At 36.5% G+C, this 22072-nt stretch overlaps 2 protein-coding genes across 2 annotated transcripts; both read left to right on the top strand.

Moving 5' to 3' along the window:
• The first annotated feature begins 2106 nt into the window (after positions 1-2106).
• LOC128673083 (protein lifeguard 1-like) lies at positions 2107-11551 on the top strand. The gene is made up of 7 exons (XM_053750684.1): positions 2107-2269; positions 4672-5027; positions 6298-6387; positions 8280-8386; positions 8932-9091; positions 9689-9818; positions 10279-11551. The coding sequence occupies exons 1-7, from the start codon at positions 2254-2256 to the stop codon at positions 10500-10502; spliced, it is 1083 nt and encodes a 360-aa protein (XP_053606659.1). The 5' UTR covers positions 2107-2253; the 3' UTR covers positions 10503-11551.
• Positions 11552-12849: 1298 nt separating this feature from the next.
• Positions 12850-21335, top strand: LOC128673079 (uncharacterized). Its single transcript, XM_053750679.2, has 9 exons — positions 12850-13039; positions 14077-14190; positions 15017-15136; positions 15507-15655; positions 16130-16291; positions 18082-18188; positions 19286-19397; positions 19997-20147; positions 21102-21335. Exons 1-9 carry the CDS (start codon positions 12881-12883, stop codon positions 21300-21302), a joined length of 1275 nt encoding a protein of 424 aa, XP_053606654.1. The 5' UTR covers positions 12850-12880; the 3' UTR covers positions 21303-21335.
• Positions 21336-22072: the final 737 nt, after the last annotated feature.

The following is a 22072-nucleotide window of genomic DNA, read 5'->3' as shown; positions in this document are numbered from 1 at the left end:
CTATGTTTGTAACAAGTTTGTCAATATTTCGGATTTTAAGCATGGTATCGCGATGTAACCTATACCAGAATTTAAGTTAGACCATCCTCTATATTATAACTGTGAACCGAAACATACAGACAGACCGATATATTTTTTTTTAAATGCTTTAGCTTCTATTAGTCCCATAAACACACCCCATAATTGTTTTTCTTTAACATGTTCTATGTACAGACATAGCCTACTTACAGTTTTATTATATGTATAGATGAAATATGTTTGTTTGTCCTTATTTCACGTCAAAACGAAAGTTTGGATGTAGTTGGAAGGGTGTTTGGTGCACACGTTCGTTTTACACGTTAACGTGCGTTAGCGTGCAAATTCGTACAATTGATTTATTTTTTTCTATGAATGCGATTCATTTTAGGTTCCTAAATTGAACTGAGTTGCATTGGAATCGCTCTGCGGGAAATAGTCCAGCAGGCTACTATTTCCCGCGGGCGACAACCAGCATACAGCTAGTAGGTAGGTATGTTAACAGTGAAATAAATTAATCCCTGTATATTTGATATAACGTGATAGTGAACATAATAATAACGCGTTACACTATAATCGTTACCGCTCTTTTGGCTTTAAAATTTGCTGTTCTAAAATAAGAACTGTTTACGAAATAAACTTTATGACTTTTAATTTTTTAATTTTTTATTTAACTCCTAGTGTTTTAGCTCGAGAATTTGGTTGTACAGTCAACAGCACATAGACCTACGCAAATTCCATGCAATTTCGCCGCTATTAGCTACCGCGCAATAAAAGTTCATGAAGGGTAACTTGATGTGCTGTTGACTGAAAGAAAGAAACGCTAAATTAACTAACACAAACTGTTTATTTGGTACCACAAAATTAGCACGACAATCTTACACTTATATATGAAAAGTGGAATTGGTACCAATTTGGTTTCATATGTCCGCTCAACATATGTCACTGTGTTAACCACGACGTTGGTGAGTGGACGCTTCCGCGAACACCATTAAGACACCATTAGTAGGTAAAGTAAAATATATATAGTAATATCAAAAATAATATATCTCTCTCTCTCTCTCTCTCTCTCTCTCTCTCTCTCTCTCTTCTTTCTTTCTTTCTTTCTTTCTTTCTTTCTTTCTTTCTAAAGAAACATTAAGACTAGTAGGTACCTGTCCTTATCTTTTTTCTATGGAGGTACCTTTTATTCTAGCTCTCATTATGTATATATTTTAGATTGCCTACTACTAGTTTGGAGTACACACCCCTCGGTACAACATACCGAGGTTCAAAACCTATTTGTTGCTTTTGTTTGAGGCGTGGATCCCGCTCTAGGATAGGCCCACCTCATATCCTAGCGCTGATTTCGTACAGTCAACAGCATATCAACCTACCCAAATTCATTGCAAATTCGTCGCTATTACCGCACCATAGTTTCATGCAGGGTAACTTGATGTGCTGTTGACTGTACAAATCAACTAAGGAATAAAAATGACAGCTCATAGACAATGACATCGTTTTTAAAGGCGAAGGTATTTATACGAGAGTTCAGGGCATCACAGCCAAGAATACAATTTGTAATACCTACTCGAGAATATACGTGCGTTGATTTTTCCTTAATCTCCTACTAAATATTTATGATTTTGTACTTTACGTTAATTATGTAACTGTGATATGTCATGAAATCCTTTAGATGAGAATTCTCATAAAGTTGACATTTCAAAAGGTAGATTACTTTATTTTTATTGTTACAACAATATATTCAAACAGAATTAGTGCAAAGGCGGACTTATCGCTAATGCAATTTCTTCCAGCCAACCTTTGGATGGAAAGAGAAAAATGAGAACCAAAACTAAGAGGGTGCAGCAAAGAAAGAAAGAAAGAAAGAAAGAAAAATATTTTATTTGATATCACAAACTTATAATAATAATAGAGAGATATCTCAAGCAAACTGATATTATAATGATTTGTGATGCCTAGAGGTAGAAACTAGAGTTTATCTACCGAATGTTTAAAGGACGCCGCCGCCGGACAAGCTTTAGACTAAACAGTCCACATTTCACACTGTTTTTTGCCCATCTACATCTGAACCAAACAATTATGCATACGCTCAGACAGACAGTACGAATTCCATCTTCGGAGAAGACAGACGTATATTTATAAAAAAAATAAAGTTTTGATAAAATAGTAACTGTTTCAGTGATAGATTACGTTAAAAAATAGTGTGTGTGGAGCTGCCTTATTTCAATTTATATCATGGCTTCTTCCAAAGGTAATAATTTTACATCTATTTTCGATATTTTTCTTCCAAAAGCTTTGAGGGAAATTGTCTCGAAAAATGCGTGTGCACACTTTCTCTATTCTTTTCATTGTTGTTTTGTAAAAGGAAGGATTGTGTGTGGATTCTATCATCTGGTATCGGTAATTCATGATTTTTTTTTCGTTTTTTATGACTATCATGTACATACATATCATATACATACATACATACATAAGCACATGAGCTTTGTCTACAGGAAACCAGCATGATAATGAGGAATGTATGTTTGGTACATTACTCAGACATACATATATTTCAGATACTGCATACGAGTCTGTACCAACCACGATTATTATTGTCATTTCCTAAGGTATGACTGGCAGAGAATAATAACATGACATTGACATAGGTATAAGTTATGGAGGAAAATCTGTGCAGATAATCGAATAAATGTCATTAAAAATAATCAATCCAAGTTCCAAATTTTTATTACATTAAAAATACCTTGGGGTGCGGATGCAAAAACCCTTTACAAAGAAATTTCCGCACGCCTGGTCGATGTCTCCGTGGACCCAAGGGCTGGTGACTATTTTGGCCATACAAAGAGCAAATGTCGCCAGCCTTCTGGGAACTTTACCGCACGACGACGGCGATTTAGTGTCAATTTTTAATTTTAATTTAATATTTATTATTTTAGTTTTAATTTTTAATTTTAACAAATAGCTTAAGTGGGTGTGTGTAGTTAATTTTATAAATACAGATTCTAGATACTTAGGTAGGTAGGTATATTATTTGACCGGTCAATCGATGGATACTGGTTTTTGACGTCACAAGTCTGGTTTATTGTTCTCGTTATTTCGCAACACTGCAAGACTTTATTAAAATGCTTACATCGCTACAGTTATATTTTTTTCCCATATACCTATGAGGATAATATATTTGACTGTGGGTTTTCTCGATATACTTATAGGTATAGGTATCTAGTTAATTGTATTTTCAAAAAACCTGCCAAGAAGGAGTTGTGCAATATCATGTTACAAAATTTGTTTTTTGTTGTTTTCTTTTTCTTTCTACAGAGCAATCATGATATTTATAAATAGGTACTTACATTTTGACAAGAAATACCTATTCTCTACATTTACTTAGTATCCAACATGATCTAATGATCTAATCCAGATAAAAATAATTATATTTATCGAAATGAGTTTGTTGAGGTCTGTTCCTCTTCACGCTTTCTGCTGGCTCCTGCTACTATTTTTGTAGAATTACCTATAAAACTCGTTTACTTACATTATTTTATAATTTGGCTCACTTGACCGTTTTTTTTTTACTGGGAAAAGAGGCATCGGAATATCGATGTCGCCGACGTCAACATTTAGTCTGGCGCCGCCCCTCGTAAGATCTGCAGACCTGCACGAGCCGGCAAACAAACAGACTGACAATTTAAATTTAATTTCGTCACAATTTGTTTATATTGCGCAAACATATTTCGCGATTCTAATTCCCTTAACGTGTTCGATTGCACATGGGCATCAAAAATGCACTGGGGAATCCCATTCCCCAGTGCATTGACTGCAGATGCAGATACAAAAATAAACTGCAATGCATTCCTTAAGGCACAAGGTGAATTTCACGAGCGTTTGAACGCGGCGTGTAGCGTTTTATTCCTGTCCGACATTTTTTTTAAAATAAATAATCCTTTATTTTTAATTAAACATTTATAAAATTAACATTGTACCAGTGCGTATTTATTTATAAATAATTAAATTGATTACTGTGTATGGTACACTTTAATAAACACTAATGACATACCGCGGCGGAGTTCAAAGCGCTCGTGAAATTCAATCCAATGTTTGTGTAATCAAATCTCACCCGGATACAAGAGGAATTTTAAGCATTGAGGTCACGTGCTTAACTACTGTGGCCTATCTAGACTAGCTGAACATAGGGTAACCTACCTACGTGACACAGAAATCTACATCCCTATAACAAATCCTTCCAGGCTAAGAGTTATCTTTGTATTGTATTTTATGGAATTTTCATACATAATTCGAAGCTTTATTCCTGTTTTTAAACGTGTTAAAAATACCATATTCGATATTTGAGGTTTCATCCTACCCACATCCTAAATTTCTTTGTAAATCATATAGGTGTCTAAATATTTCACGTTAACAGTATAACTAATGCGTTTATTAATTTAATAATGCTTATAATGTTACTATGCTCATATCCTGTTCGCAATGTGTTTTCGTTTACTCTTATCGGAGATAACCATAAAAAAGGAGCGTGCACAAACCTATCGTTTAACCTTGCAGAACACCCAAATATGCAGTTTATAACAATTTTTTAAAGTAATCTTTAAAATTCTAGCCGCTGCAATGCATTTTCTAAATTAATTCTTCATTAATTCACAGATAACCAAGAAATCACGTTAGTTGGCAGATCAACAAATCCACAGGTTGTTGCCCACCTAGGTATTCAAGATGGCTACCCACCAATAGTTCCAATGGGAGGCTTGCAGCCAGGCCATGCACCCCCCTTTACTACACAGCCAGGATGCAAACCAGCACCATATCCAAACAATATTAACCTAAGCTACCCGCAAAATGAAATAATGTTTTCACAAGGACCACCTTACCCTCAAGACAAAACCTCACAGGTTCATCCTCAAAGGGGTTACCTACAAGAAGGAGTTTATGTCCAAGGGGGTCAACCGCAAGAGACCCCTCCTCTCCCACCAGGGTTTAAGCCCGATTTCGACAATAGCAATGTAAGACTACGCTTTTCTTCATACGTTTATTACAGTAATTCGTTTCTTGCTTGAATTTGTACTTATAATAAAATGTTTTAAATAAGCAAAGATAAAACTAATAGTAAAAATTAGTGACAGACACACATTCTTGAACATATTTTCGTGATTTTCGGGACCAAATATCCTGACTTGACATCCTGGTCATGTACGAAATTTTCTGTTTGTTCTATAATTATAAATAGTACCTAATCATGAAAGAGACAAGCAACGTAATTATGATATATGAATAAAGACGCATCATCACCCGCGATAATTATTGGAATTCCCAATGTAACTTTAAAATGATTGAACGCTTGGCGAATAAATAATATGAATATGAAGATCACCTCTATTTCTGATTATTTATGGGTACGGTATTATGTATTATCAAAATATATGTAGTACCTAGGTCGCAATTAATGCTCAAAAAAGAGCAATGTTATATGCAAAACATCTCCGCGTTATCATCACACAGAAACGTGAAATTTTCGTTTAAGAATTCACTTTCTGACTTCATTTGACGTAACTCCAGGACCACAGTACCTAATTTCTGTACCTATCACTCAAGTACATTAACAATTAACTCGAACCGAGCCCTCGAGATTATAATCGAGATCGCGTATCGAGGGTTCCGTACACAATTTTGAAGATTATCTCCATAGCGCGATCTAAAAAGGCATAGTACCATCTAGCGGAAATGGTGAAAAGCGCGTATGCACTAATTTTGTACGAAACTAATAACAAATTTAACTTTTTTTTCTGTTTCTGTGATTCTTGGTCTACGGGAAGTACCCTATAGGTTTTGATTCTCTTGTGAAATCGCAAAATATGCGACATAAACGGCGATATTTTTTGATCACGTTAACGTATATGTTTGTTTTTTTACCAGCTGAAAGAGACCGTAGACCTGGTTTAGTATAAATTTCAACTTGATACCTTTCCGTGTTCCTGAGAAAAAGGGTCTTGACAGACGGACAGACAGATAACGAAGTGATCCTATAAGGGTTCCGTTTTTAACTTTGAGGTACGTAACCCTAAAAAATTTCAAGATGTGAATCAAGTACGGTCCTATTTTTGTATATCGGTTGGTCCTTAGACCGAAGGGATGTTTATTGCTAAAATGACTTCATAGCTTTTGTAGATAAAACGAGAACATTAACATAAAATAGTATAAATAAAAATTAAAAAAACAGTTTTTATTTAATGTAAGTAGGTATTTGGATTAAACGTTTATATTTACGTATTTCAGATATACATGGCAGAGCAGACGGGCGAAAATGGCTTAGTCCAGGCCTTAGATTTCACAGAGAAAACAATAAGGAGGGCTTTTATCAGGAAAGTAAGTACCTACTGTTAGATTCTGATACCTACACCCCTACCTAATTAATTTAAATATATAGATACATATGAAATACAGTACATTATGTAATAGTTATAAGAAATATCTAAGTGGACCGTTTTATTTTAACACTAGCAGTCCGACTTTGCTCGGATAAAACCATAATAAACAGTAGCCTATGTCACTCCTGAAGGTTTCATATATTTGTGCCAAATTTCATCAAAATTAATAAACTCAAAAACAAAATTACTAATCTTTACTTTCTTTAGAGTAAGTCAAGAGTTGCTTATAAATATTTCAATCATTATTGCCATTCCTAAGTGCTTACTTAGTTGTGTCAAAATGTCAACATGAAATTTGAGAATAGTTTATGAGAGTTGCTTGTTGCGCTGCCATCATAAGTGGATATAAATTAGTGACATTTTGTTGAAGACGTCACGGTTTAAATAATGTCTATATTTTTGACAAGATGTTGCTCAGGGCTTCGCTCCCGCGCGAATTTTGAGGTAAAATATAGCCTATAGCAATCTTGGATAATGTTCCTTTCTAATAGTAAGAATTTTTGAAATCGGTTCAGCCGTTTTGGAGATTACCCGCCTCAAACATAGAAACACACAAACGCTTACCTCTTTATAATGATCTAGTCTATACTAGATGGGCATTAAATATTATTATACATATATATATTATTATACCTAGTTAGGAGACAGGAAATATTAAGTTTGACATACCTACTCAGATTCTCAGAATGCCATTGGATACGAGCAGAAACATGACCTGCAATCATACAGTTCAACTTTCGATAAAGAAATTTTTGTTTGTATTATTCGTGGATGACGCAACATTATACCCAGCGGTGGATTTTCCCTAAAACTCAGTAGGCCCAAGTCCAGGGCGGCCAGATATTAGGGGCGACCTAATGTAAGGCTGCAAAAAAGTTAATTCATATGTAATACCTGAGTAATAGGAGAAAGATGGATACTATTAGCTTAGGGCGGCCGCCACTGAGTATACCACTTATACATGCCCTCCATACGGTACGCGGTGTTAATAAATAAATATATTAGGACAAATCACACAGATTGAGCTAGCCTCAAAGTAAGTTCGAGACTTGTGTCATGGGATACTAACTCAACGATACTATATATATTTTATAACATATACATATATAGATAAACATCCAAGACCCGGGCCAATCAGAAAAAGATAATTTTCCATCATGACCCGACCGGGGATCGAACCCGGGACCTCTCGGTTCAGAGGCAAGCACTTTACCACTGCGCCACCGAGGTCGTCAATTTATAGGTATGTCAATTGTTAGGTTAGAATATGACTGTCACAGTGTAATACGCCCAGCAGTGGGTTACTTGACAATTCTAAAGAAATAGTACAATAAAGGGTTTAATCACAAATAGATCCGTTTGCTTGTACCAAAACTGCATTCAAAATTTTTGCCATAGGTCTTACGTAAAATGTTTCCAAAAAATAGTATGTACTTAGGTACCTAATTTTCGTATTTGTATTTTGCAACATAAACGATTTCCTAAATGAAACCTGTAATTGGCCGTACCATTGGTATCCTATTAATATTATACATGCGAAAGTTTGTGAGGATGTGTGTATGCATGTTTGTTACTCGTTCACGCAAAATCTACCGGACCGATTGTTATGAAATTTGGTACACGGGTAGAATATAACCTGGAATAACACATAGGGTACTTTTTATCTCGAAATTCCCACGGGAGCGAAGCCCCACGGCGCAGCTAGTAAGTTATATTTAAGAAATCGTATACAACGCAGTAAGTTTTCGAAATAAATAAATTAAATAATCATTAATCATAATTTATTGAGATGTTGTCGTTAAGCTTCTAACCCACATTAACTATGTCCAGGTGTACGGTATCCTGACCTGCCAGCTTCTCGTCACCATCTGTTTTATCTCACTGTTCGTGTTCTATTTTCCCATCAGGATGTGGGCACCCCAAAATCGTTACATGCTGTAAGTAAGTTCTCTCTCAATCTTGGGTGTCCCCGGTTTCACTGAAGGTAGCTAAGCGAAGCTGGATTTACATTTTTAATGTGGCTGAGATTTTACAACTTGCTGCCTGACTGACGTCACCCCCAAGGTTTTATGTCCCTTAGCCGCTTACGACGACATCCACTGGCCCTCCAGGGTATAATGTCCTATTTTAGACCACACACCTCCGACAAGACTATGCACGATATGACATTACTCGTAATGTGTTAAAATAACGTTTATTGTATGCCTGAAAGAGTAAACTGTTCTCTCTCTCTCTCTCTCTCTCTCTTCGTTGTATTGGGGGCTGTAATACCGCGAAGCCGGAGTCACGTATAACCTTAAAATTTTAAACAAGGGCTGTAATGAGATATTACAGCCGCCCGCCTTCCTGAAGTCAACCCTTCTTGTGAATAACTGAAAGACTAAACAGTTAAACATTATATGTATTGTACTAGCGGCCCGTCCCGACTTCGCTCGTATTTGCAATAAAGATATTTGAGAGAATAGATTATTGACAATTCTAGGGTTATAGCATTCGTGGTCTACTTCGCAATGGCGTTCTCCATGATCTGCTGTAGCGAGGTCCGCAGGAAGGCTCCAATGAACCTCATCTTCCTCGGGCTGTTCACCGTCGCCACTGGATACATGCTCGGCGTTATCACAAGCACCTACAATGTTGATTCTGTGAGTATCCATCACTAAGTAGTACTAGAATTGCGGGGCCATAGCCAAGCTTATCCCTCCGCCAAAACAAAGGCAAAATACAAGTCTAATCAAGCTCTGAATGGGTAATAAAACCAGGTCTGCTCGGATTTCTAGCTAGACTGAGTCGACCGCTCGTGTGAATGAATAGCAGCTGTCATGCCGCCTTGTTCATTTCTTTTTGTTGATCTATGGTACCCACATACATTGCCTGTGGCCATAGATTATATGAGACTTCGAATAGGTACCAAGACTCAGTAGAACCTAGCTAGGGGAATTTGTTAATATTAATTAGACACTACTAACGACTCGGCCCGGCTTCACACGGTCTGCTTATATGTAAGTACTATAAACCTTGGTTAATAAATTGTTTAAACAACAATGAAAACTGCATCACAACCCATTGCGTGGTTTAAAAGAACAAAGCTTAGAAACAGATAGACGATACTATTCATGTATTCATATCTATACCAAATTAAACAAAGAAAAGATTTGCATTTTTATTTGTAACGTATAGACCGCACCACCGCTTCATAATATTGTTTTGCCAATTTTTCCCAATATTGTTTTGCTGTCCAGGTGATGATAGCAGTGGGTATAACAGCAGCGGTGGTCCTCTCCCTCACTCTGTTCGCGCTGCAAACCAAGTACGACTTCACCGGCATGGGCGGCTCTCTTCTGTGCGCCCTGGTCATCCTCTTAATGATGGGTAAGATTACATACAGCTTAAAAACACTATTTACCAAATTTTGTGTAAGTGTTACTGACGGTTTAGATGGATCTTGTCGACTGAAAAAATGATTTTTAACTCCATTGAGACTCGCTTGACTGGAAATCAACTACCTTTGATTAAAAAAAACGGATTGCACTCCGGCAGTGCTTACAGAAGTTATCATCCTGGTAAAACAAATGTTCCCGTGGGATAATCAGGCGGGCGAAGCCGCGGACAAATGCTAGTCCTAACTAATATTATATTTATTATATTCGAAACTCAGCTGTGCAAAATTCTATAGATATAACGCGGTGCCCCGCGCGATTTCTTGTCGCGATTGCTTTTAAAACCCAGCTAGGCAGCTTTGGTGGAATCAATTAGGTAGGTACATATAAGACCAAACTATCGTACAACCACATGACAATCTATATAAAAGTGTATTATCTATTGTTCGCAGGAATCATGTGTCCAATAATGCCAAACAAGACATTGAACATCCTCTACGCGTCTATCGGAGCCCTAATATTTTCTCTGTACATCGTATACGACACCCAACTAATGCTGGGCGGGAATCACAAGTATACTATCTCACCTGAAGAATACATATTCGCAGCTCTCAACTTATACTTGGATACCATTAATCTGTTCATAAAGATCCTGACATTATTTGGACGACGATAATCTAAAACTAAAATAAGCTGACTAAAAAATAGCGTCTAAGACCTTTTACTAATATAATATGGTTTTTCTTTCGACCGAAATAAATGATGATTATTATTATTATAGTAAAAACGTGCTATATTTTTATAAGCCTCGTAACATAAGACTTAGATACTATTTCGTTCTTAAATATATTTTACATCTCTTATGTTCGGTAAGTAGGTCCTCCTTGTTACCCCCAAATGGGGCTTGTAAGTGACCAATTAGCGTTCTAGGGTAATAATGTAGCTAGAAAATCCCTAGGGCGGTAAGTAATTTAAAAAATAAACACTTCACTTTTTCAAAAAGTTCGCGTACATCTAACCATCATACTGGCAATAGACATCATGCATTCAGCCAAATGACCAAAGAGGTCGCTATTCAGCTTTTCAGCGTTGTCTTCGTATAAATATAATTATCAACTTAAGTTATCAATTTTAAATATCGAAAATATTAATTCCGAAGCTCAATTTCGTTCTGAAAAAAAAAAATTAAAAAGTTCTTTACTTGGTTCTTTTTAATGAAAAAAAGTCAGGAATAGAAAACTTTTCCTTTAAATATTGTTTGTTTTCGGTTTTTTTTTATTTTATAATTACGTTTTTTTCTACTTACCTCACAATCGAGATGTAAATCAGAATAGTTAGCTCGGGTGCAAGCATCAATTGCACCCTCGAACTATAGGCGCCCTCCTCGCTGCGCTCGTGCGCGTGTGCTCGGGCTGCAATTGATGCCTACAGATTTGCACGTGACATTTTGGCCATATTTTTATATTACCTATTATTATTATTAGTGACACTTTAAGCTGTATACCTATTACTTATAAGTGATTTTATTGTTAGATTGTTACCGTCTAAAGATTATATTATTTTTTTAATTTTTATAAGATTATTTGACAAAATTATGCATTTATATTAGAGAACATTAAGTTGAGTACCTTTTAATTAAGTTAATCTGATTTTACCGAAATTGACTTTATTTTATACCCACCTATCTACTTAAAATAAATGCTATCACGTTCATAACTCATTAAATCGAATTATTTTTCTCAGAACCATTGAACATCATCTAACTGACACTAGGAGTTTTATGGGGAATACCCCGTGAAACACCACGAGGCACTTAAAATTCCACGTCTCTTTATAACACCTGTCAACTTGCATTTGATACTGACACTAGGAGTTTTATGGGGAATACCCCGTGAAACACCACGAGGCACTTAAAATTCCACGTCTCTTTATAACACCTGTCAACTTGCATTTGATTTTAAACCTTTTGTTGTCAGTGAAATAAGAACCAATTTTACGAGACTTTATGCAAATTGCGTTGGTGTTTTACATATTCGGATGGAATCTTGTACCTCAATTTTGAGTCGGATGTTCAACCGATTGAGCTGAAATTTTGTACACACCTTTAATTTATATTGCAATGCATTGTTATGATAAGCATAATGGTGTAATGGTGTACCCAGGAACGCTACCGACGAGGGAACTCCGCAACGGTTTACTGCACGGATATGATATTTTTTGTCACGCATTGAATGCAATAAGATATCTCTGTGACAACAACAAGGGCTTGTGACATTTTTTTTTTTTTTTAATTTTATTTACTATGGAATGTTTAATTTCTTCCTGTACCACTTTCAATTAGGCTTCAGTCACTTGGTATGTATCTACTTAGGTAACTAATGGCTACGGAAATTGTAAAAGTCAGTCCCTAACAGCATTAATATAGCCAAGCCAATATGTTATTGATGAGTTATATGTATTATTTTAACGACCTCGGTGGCGCAGTGGTAAGATTCTTGCCACTGAACCGAGAGGTCCCGGGTTCGATCCCCGGTCGGGTCATGATGGAAAATGATCTTTTTCTGATTGGCCCGGGTCTTGGATGTTCATGTATATATGTATTTATTATAAAATATAGTATCGTTGAGTTAGTATCCCATAACACAAGTCTCGAACTTACTTTGGGGCTAGCTCAATTTGTGTAATTTGTCCTAGTATATTTATTTATTATTTAGTTATTATACCTTGCCTATAACTAACCTACGCAATTTTGTTTTTGCAAAAAATATGCTTAATTCGTGGATGCGACACCACAAAGCCTAAATTTGGTCTAAATAATAGGCTGTAATTTTACGACCGGCGCTTGCTTGACGTTAATCATATATTTGGAAGAGATCATGTCTGTATACATAAAGCTAATTAGTTCTTCGTATAGCGACAAGTCCGTTAATTAAATTACACTAATTCATAAAAATACATCGTATCGCGATACAGTAGTGAGTCCCTTCTTATCTTTTGTGGCTAAATACATTATATCAAGTATTTATTATCTTAGTCGAAGCGAAGCGACCGGCCATGTCACTATTTTTGTGCATTATCGCTGTGATTATATTTCTTTTGATTTACATTTACGTAGCAAAAGATCCGAAGCCAATTTTCGGCGTCTACTCTCAGCCGGGGAAGTGGTACTATCTGAAATATGCAGTGTTTGCACTCCTGTATTATTATAGAAAAGTGAGTATACTTAATCCATACAACCATTATAATATCATAAATGTGCAAGTGTGTTTGTTTGTCTGTCTTTCCCGTCAAAATGGAACAACGGATTGAAGTGATTTTTGGTGTGGAAATAGCCAGAGAGTCATACTTTCTTACTACAGCTAGTTTTGGTATAATCGCTAAATGTTATATATTGTCAGTTGTGAGACAGTGGGTTGCACCGGCAACTTTGACATCAATTTTAACCTGCGCAGAAAATAGAATAGAATACAGATCGCAAATGTCACGAGAAAAACAGTTTTTTCCGGGATGAAAGGTACCCTATGTCCTTCTCCATACAATTAATTAGATATTTTCGAAATTCCAAGAAGATTGGTTGAGTATATATACGCCTGAAGAGATAACAAACAAACTTACCTACTTCGCATTTATAATATTAGTTGGGATAACTAGATGGATTAACCCATCATCTCAATTGATGAGGGTGTGACCATCGGGTTTGGGCATAGTTCGATACGAGAAGTAAACACGCTTGGGACAATATTTTCCAATAATAATCTCACTAAAAACCCACCGATACACACGAAAATAATAAGCATGACTCAATACAATGTAACATCTTATCTCCCATTAACCTTTGACTTATAGGTAAGTAAATAAGTTAAGATCTTGCTATAGTTTACCCTCTGCTGTCTTCTAATACATATGTAACTCAAACGCACACAATAAAAGCAACATCGCGGTAGTTATATCCTTTTACAAGCATTTATTTTGTTAGATACATAAACATCTATTTAATTATAACATTTATTTGTAAGTCCGCCACTGCCCGGAACTGATTTCTTATAAATTAGATGTTGCCCAGGGCTTCGCTCCCGTGGGAGTTTTGAGATAAAATATAGCCTATAGCAATCTTGGATAATTTACCTTTCTAATAGTGAAATAATCTTTGAAATCGGTTCGAGATTTTCGAAGATTACCCGCCTCAAACATACAAACTCACAAAATCTATTTAAGTATATTCTATATAATGTTTCGTACTATTGTTTCAGTATTCGAACAAAAACCGCTCAGCCGGAAAGGGGGGGCGAGCGGGGCAGGGTGTGAAGGCTATAACGGATCCTGCGCACATGGACAGACCTCAGCCTCTTAGCGAACATGCTAAGGTATCTAGACAAAGTGTCATAAGTAGATAAATCGTTTCTCAATTTTACTTAAAAGCCAAAAAACGCCGTCTTGACAGAAGACTGGAGAGGAAAACTTAAGAAGTGCTGGCTTGATGTCGTTAAGGATGTTATGTCGTTAAGGTGTGCCAATGGTTTGATTACTTAGTACTAAGTGGATCAGAAAGAGTAAGAAAGCGGACCCTGGGTTCCGACGCTCCACAGCAGCAGAAGTGACTGGGAAGACGCTGAAATAAGAAATTAAAAATAATTGAAGCTATATCCTTCTTGAAGCGGTGGTGGTGTAATGGTTAAGACGCCCGCCTCTGGATCGAAAGGTCCCAGGTTCGAATCCTACTCGTGCCACATGAGTTTGTATACCAATCTGACTCATGTATAGTAGTTTTCATCGAACACCACTTGCTTCCGGTTAAGGAAAACATCGTGAGGTAACCTGCACACTGGTTAATTCTTATTAACTTGTTTGTGAAATGGAGAAGGCCACTCAATTAATAATGTCAAGAAAGTTGTTGTGTGTGTTTCATTCCACGTAGTAACCACTACCCTCAGCCATGAGGAATACGACTATAAATATATATCCTTCTAATCTCTTCGTTATCTTATTTACTTCAATTGTTTTCTTTGAAACGCGTCGTTATTCAAGTTTAAATTTTAATCTTCATTACCTAATAGTTTACATAATAAATCGTTGTGTATTGAATTGAAAAATTGTTTCAAAAGTTTGATATAGCTTAAAGCCATGTGGATCGCCTCACGCAAGCGACAAAGAAAAATTTGAACAGTTCAAGGAAACTTTATATAATTTCAGGCCTTCGACGCTGTATTCTTCATTTCGGCCTCCAGAGATGAGAATGGCGAAGGGATCTACTTCATCTCGGGGTGTGAGCGGAGACCAATGGGCATGTGCAACGGGCTGTTCTATATTGGAGTATGAAATATATCAAATCAATTCGATTTACATGTAAATTGATGAGGCACGAATACTACGTGAATTCTGTTGTGATTGATGCCATCGTGACACTAGTAATAGCACTGTTCAATATCACGACAGGATCTAACGGAACTTGCGATGCAGATACGTAGGATAAACAATGAATACTTGACCTGAAACCCAATATTTGATCTAATTCAGCATTGTCAAAGTATGTTTGCCACTTCACATACATATGACTATACCCCCATATTCTCAGTTGCGGAGTAGGTAACCTAATATCCAAAACAAACTCTACTCTTCAATCAAATATAGAATATAACGAACAAAGATAAATAGCCAGCTCTTATTTATACATATATTCCAGTTGCCAGGCAAAGGTCTACTCTGCAGCAAGAAGCTTCCAGATACAGTCCTCTTCGGCGCACAAGTCAGCGAGTTTGGAGCTGAAGGGATCAAGATGACGCCGGTCGAGCCTATGATGAGGTGGAACGTCACTTACAAGGGACAAATGTGGTGAGTGAATTATATGAGAAAGTGACAGACCTACATTCCTATAGTTACATCATGCATGATCATGACATCAATCGATCGATTGATAGCTCGTTTTTAATTCTTTTTCGAGCCAATAAATAAAAAACCTTATTTTTAAAATCCCAATCCTAACTATCCTAACTAATGTTATAAATGCAAAAGTAAGTTTGTCACCTCTTCATTCTTTTTCTACTCAACCAATCTTTTTTGAAATTTTGCACACATGTAGTTTGAAGTATGGAGAAGTACATAGGATACCTTTTATCCTGGAAAAATTACTGTTCCCTACAAAATTCACGCAGGCAATAGCTAGTATATAAATAAATTCGATAAATTCCGTAATAGATCGATAAATTCGTGTAAATGAAATTGTAGTGACTAAAAATTTGACAACGAGGGCTACCAGCGTCCATAATAGTTTTTTTTTTTTTTTTATTTCACAATTTTCTTTCCCAGGTACCAGAACGATCCAAGCAAACAGGTGGACGTGGTGTTTGAAGGGGAATGGACGGCGACAGCGGACTACTTCGACTACGACACGGATCTGCACGCGCCTGCCGTCATCAGATCTATAGCCAGGGAGAAGTGGAGCCGGGAGTACTTTGAGAGGCTCAAGACGTGAGTGGCTCCTATTAGTTACTAACTTATTTATATTAAGTTATATACAACTTGTTTTCTGATATCTGAATTTGAATTCTTCTTCTTCATAGTTGTATTCCTCATGGCTGAGGGTCGTGTTCATTACGTGGAATGAATCCACACAACAACTTTCTTAACATTGTTAATGGAGAATGGCAAACCATGCCATTGCCTTCTCCATTTCACACATAAGTTAATAATAATCAACCAGTTTGCCATTGCTTTCTCCATTTCACACACAAGTTAATAAGAATCAACCAGTGTGCAGGTTTCCTCACGATGTTTTCCTTCACCGGAAGCAAGTGGTGGTCGATGAAAACTACTACACATGACACATGAGTCAGATTTGTATACAAACTCATGTGGCACGAGTGGGATTCGAACCTGTGACCTTTCAATCCACAGGCGGGCGTCTTAACCATTACACCACCACCGCTTCGTTTGCACGCTTGAATTTGTATTACCTCTCTTGTAAAAATATAAAATTGGTTGCTAAAATCCCCATTATGTACTCTACAACCGCACTCTATATACTTAGGTAACTTTTGTTCGTCTGTTTCATAGACGAAAACTCTGATTTTTTACCGACTTTAAAAAAGGAGGTCAATTTGTCCAGAACTTTAACTATATTGCAATTGTTTTTGGTCACTGTTTCAGTTGATAGAAAAAGTAAAAGGCTTCAAAGTAGAAAAAGTTGATAGAAAAAGTAGAAATTATAACAATGTAAGCAACATTATGTCACTTGTGCTTGAATGGTTTACAACTAATAACCTGGCTTTAAACACAGACAAGACCAAGTGTATTAATTCTCTCTTTCAAACGCACCCCAACTTGATATTCCTTTAGTAGTTAATGGTAAAGTATTAGAATGGGTACACAGTGCCAAGTTCTTGGGCATTACTGTGGATAGTAAGTTTAAGTGGGATAAACATATTGAAATCACGGCCAAAAAACTTAGTTCGGCAGCTTTTGCGTTGAGAAGGATCAGACAGTGTACAAACATCGAAACAGCTAGGCTCGTGTATTACAGCTACTTTCATAGCATAATGTCTTACGGATTATTGTTATGGGGTAATGCAGCTGACATAGGAAAAATTTTTTGTTTTACAGAAACGAGCAATTCGTTTTATTTATAGGCTTAAGCCACGGGATTCCTTGCGAGAATTATTCAAATCGATAAATATTATGACTGTTGCATCTCAGTACATCTTCGACGTACTTATTTTTGTTAAATCTAACTTACACCTGTATAAAACATTGAGCGATGTTAACAGTGTAATCACTCGTAATAGGCATAAACTTTGTATGAACAGATTCCGACTTAAAAAGGTTAAGCGGTCTTTCGTGGGTCAAAGTGTAAAATTGTTCAATAAACTCCCTGTAGAGGCTATTAACTTGCCAATGCCAAAATTTAAATCATATATTAAAAATGCTTTAATGGCTAATGCTTATTACACGATTAGCGACTATTTAAATGATAAAAAACCTTGGACCCTTTCTAAAATTTCCACCTCTCACACTTGATCTTACTTTTTTAATATTCTTGACTATGACTTGAATAAACATATTTATTACATATATTTTGATATTTACTTGTAAAACATATACGTGATTTGTGATTTTCAAGTGTCTGAAAGTAACATAGGTATCTATTATGTTAGATTATGGAGATCGAGTATGTCATGCACACTCAAATGGTCAAACCGGTAGCGGCGTCGTGGATCGCGCGAATTTCTGAATAAATGATTTGATTTTGATTTTGATTTCAGTGCTCACCAATCCCACTACGAGCAATTCGGAGTAATGAAGTGCAAGTTCCAGATAGACAACAAGTCTTTCATGTACAGTGTGCCTTCCTTCAGAGATCACAGCTTTGGTAAGACTGGCTTTAGCAATTTACCTCACGATACAAAACAAGAACTTTGTCTTGTTCTATACAGGTTTACTGGTATCTAACGCATAACCTTCCAAAGGCGCATAAGGAACATAGAGACTAACATCTTTTGTTCTACGACTTTTGTCTAAACGTAATAAATACAAAATAATATATATATTTTTTAGTTTTAATGTCGTTTCTATAAAACGTCTATGTTCAATTCCGCTTCATAACGCTACTGTACTGTCTCGTGTTGCTTGGCTATTACATTGAGTTAAGATGTGTAGAATCGCAAATACAATCGTATTATTTTTATATGAAAAAAAAAACTACGAATCACGAAAAGTCGTAGAATAAAAGTTCCTTGTTTTGATGTACCCAAGTATTCTTTAGGAGGTTTGCGTTTGAACTCTGTATAAACAATTCTCATTTTCAGAGTCATTTTATTTTCCAGAGCCACCAATTTTTTTTTCATGTAGCTAACATTTTATAATGTTGCTTTTGAATATGCCATTAAAGACGCATCTGACAAATTTTAAAATTATGTCTCGAGTCCTAGATTTTGGCCGATTTCGTATATAAATCTGTACTACGCTAGTGCTCAGAACTTTCTTATATATCTTCTTGTTTTGCGGTTGGACCTTCCGTTGGTATTCTTACCTTCTTTTCTATCTCTTCTGTTCTCCTTTTATAGTGCTATAAACTGTACGTGTGTTTAGGACAATAAAGTGTATATTTGTGGATGACATTCTTTTCATCATCTCCTCCACACACCTCAAACCATTTCAAAACTCATTTTTGTAAAAAAAAATCAGCTGCGTCTTTCGTAAGACGGTAGATCTTCATGATTGGATGTGGATCTCAGAGCGTTTCGACCGCTGCGGCCGCGCTGTCATTACGAGCCGTCAAATTTCATTGCGAGAGGAATAATAATTTCCAAAATCAATCATTCATAAAATTTGTTATCACAGTACAGATTAATTACTTTAAAGTCAGACAACAAAATTAATTCTTGCTTTGTTAAAATTTTAAAAATTGTAATGACAGCGCGACCGCAGCTGTCAAAACACTATAAGAAACATCCGATAATGTTTTAGGTGAAAAGCGAGACTGGAGCCTAATGCACCGTTACGCGTTCCACCACATCTTCCTGAAGAATGGCATCCGCATCAGTGTAGGAGTCATCAACCAGACGTCGACGGCATCAATGTGAGTGTCTTGACCGCCTCTAACTGAAAATGAAAGGATTTTCAGACCGTAAATAGCGTCCCGTAAATATCACAGGCGCCTTGCAATAAAAAATAAAAAGTTTTCTATTCAAGGCGCGAAGCAGATTTCTTTTTTTAACCCCCGATAATAGAAGGAGGCGTTATAAGTTTAACGTGTCTGTATGTCTGTCCGTAGCATCGTAGCAGCCAAACGGCTGTGCCGATTTTGATCTAGTTTTCTTTATTTGAAAGAGGATTTGAAAGAATTGGAAAATGTGCGCTCAGCCTTTTGGAAACCGTCAACTCTTTACTTGTTTTATTCTGTTACTTTACTGAGGCTGATAATAATATCAATTTGTATTAAATTTCTTATTAATATTCTTATATTTTCCAACTAAGTACCTACACCTGCTTAGACATCCTGCGTCGAATGGTAAAATTACTTCAAAGTCACAGCATTTGTTCAAAAACTAGACTTTAGACATTTTTTCACATCAATTTTTTGATATAATAATTCTCAAAACCTATTCTAAGCTGAGCTATATTAAAATAATATCCAGAAACATAATTCTTGAGGCTGAAATCGTATAATATTGTTAGTTTTGAGGTGGGCATGGTGACGTTAGCTGACGGTACCCTGCTGCCGGTTAAGTGGGTGGACCTTCAGCTCTGGCAGCATGGTGAGGGCGGCTTGGCACCCAGGGATTACGCCTTCAGGTTCCAAGCTGGCGAACAGGTTTACACTGTAGAGGTATGGCCATTTTTATGGTAATCAAATAGAATAATTTATTCAGAAATTAGACTTTCACAGGCACTCTTTCACGTGAAATTTTATATTATATAGTATTTTCTCAAAAGCTACAAACGAGCGCCTTAATCTGGAGCGGATTATTATTACCCATATAAGTTGGTGATCAAAAGGGTCCGAGATCTCTTCTATTATATTTTTTTTCAAATTATTTATTGAACAAACGCATTCATTGTTTATATAATCTGCCAAACTGTTAAACTGTTTGTCTGCAGTTGTTTTCGTGGACAGACTCCTTAATAGAGGATACATGATGATGGCTAATGATCATCGCCTTTCCGAAATAATTACAACGGACACCACATAAACGTTGCCGGCCTTTCAAGACTTGTTGTCTAAATGATAAACGATGCTTTTGGTTGTGATTCGTTCGTTCGAAGTATTCGTGAAGCACAAATCTGACACCAGCAACTGTCATATATATTGAAAGGTTTATCATTATAATCTACTAATCCTTATCCACCAATCTGCATTGGGCCCCCGTGGTGGGTCATGACACATATACATCCATAAGGAAGGTCAGTGCCCTAGCAGTGGGTAGATTAAAATGGATGATGATAATACCAAGAACTAAGTATGCTTACTCTTCTTCTGCCGAGAATGTTATTGCTAACACTGGTGTCAGATTTTATTCAATGACATGACTTTTACAACAACATACTGCCATATGTAGAACACGTATTACAAGTGTAACTTAACGCACAATATTGCATACCTGTAAGGGTAAAATGTTGAAACTATTGTATTGTGTGTGCCATCATGCCATCAATACATTGTACTACATAGTTACTGCAATAAAGATATTTGAGTTTCAGTTTAAGTCCAGTGCTTTAGCCACTGGACCACTTACAACTAATTGCAATCATGATAACTACCACAATGATTATTCTTTTTAAGGTCCAAGTGGAACATGAGTCAACGCATTACGTCTCCGACGAATGGGAAGCCCGCATGGTGGAAAGGTTCTGCAGGTTCACTGTCAACAACGTTCCTGGCAATGGGGTGTCGGAGTTCCACTACCGGCACAAAGATGGCCGCCCGGAGACTGTCACGAAGAATGACCCGGATTGGTACAGGCGGATGTGCCATAAGATTTAATAATGTGCTGTTAATAAATTTCTTTTATACTAAGTTTTGTTTTATATGGAATACTACGTATTGTTTGCAACCAATGTGTCAGTTGGTGAAGTCCTAAAAATGTAATATTTTGCGACACATTAAATTAACAGTGCAGAATGATTAGTTAGCACAGACTGAAGTGCTTTGTCAGATAATAATAAAGTACGTCAGGTATTGAACTCTGAACTGTATACCAAGCAGGCAAACATCATGTTGTGGACCTAATGGAAACATTATGGAGTATCAAACATCCAAAAATACTTACAAATCTTGTAATAATAGTAGGAAGGACTTTCCCATAGACTTGTTATTCTCAATTTATCCCTGAGCTTTATAACGCATCAATCAATCCATCAATCTAATATTTTGATTGCGACAACACACTAGAGGCCCTGACAGAGTCACACGCAAATTTATTCATACATTGCTGCTTTAAATCAAACATTTAATTCCAACCTCGACGCCATACGTCAATGGATAACGAATTATGGACAGATTCGACCTTGGTTCGTACTGTCCTTTCGCCGTTCCAATTACAAACTAATCGAATTGACTGACTTGGCTCGACAAATGGAATAATTGGCGCACGCGCATCCTATATGACATATTGGGTGGTTTGAAAACGGTTCGTTATATTTTTACCAATTACCAACTCAGAACTCACACAACTACTGATTTCAGCTACCTAACACTTAGGGAACTGATGCTGAAGTATTTAAGTACTTCAAGCTCGGTGGTACAGGGGTAAG

This window comes from Plodia interpunctella, chromosome 10, assembly GCF_027563975.2.
Source record: "Plodia interpunctella isolate USDA-ARS_2022_Savannah chromosome 10, ilPloInte3.2, whole genome shotgun sequence".
Lineage (NCBI taxonomy): Eukaryota > Metazoa > Arthropoda > Insecta > Lepidoptera > Pyralidae > Plodia > Plodia interpunctella.
Note: the sequence above shows the minus strand (reverse complement) of the source record. Positions and strands in the feature narration are given on the sequence as shown.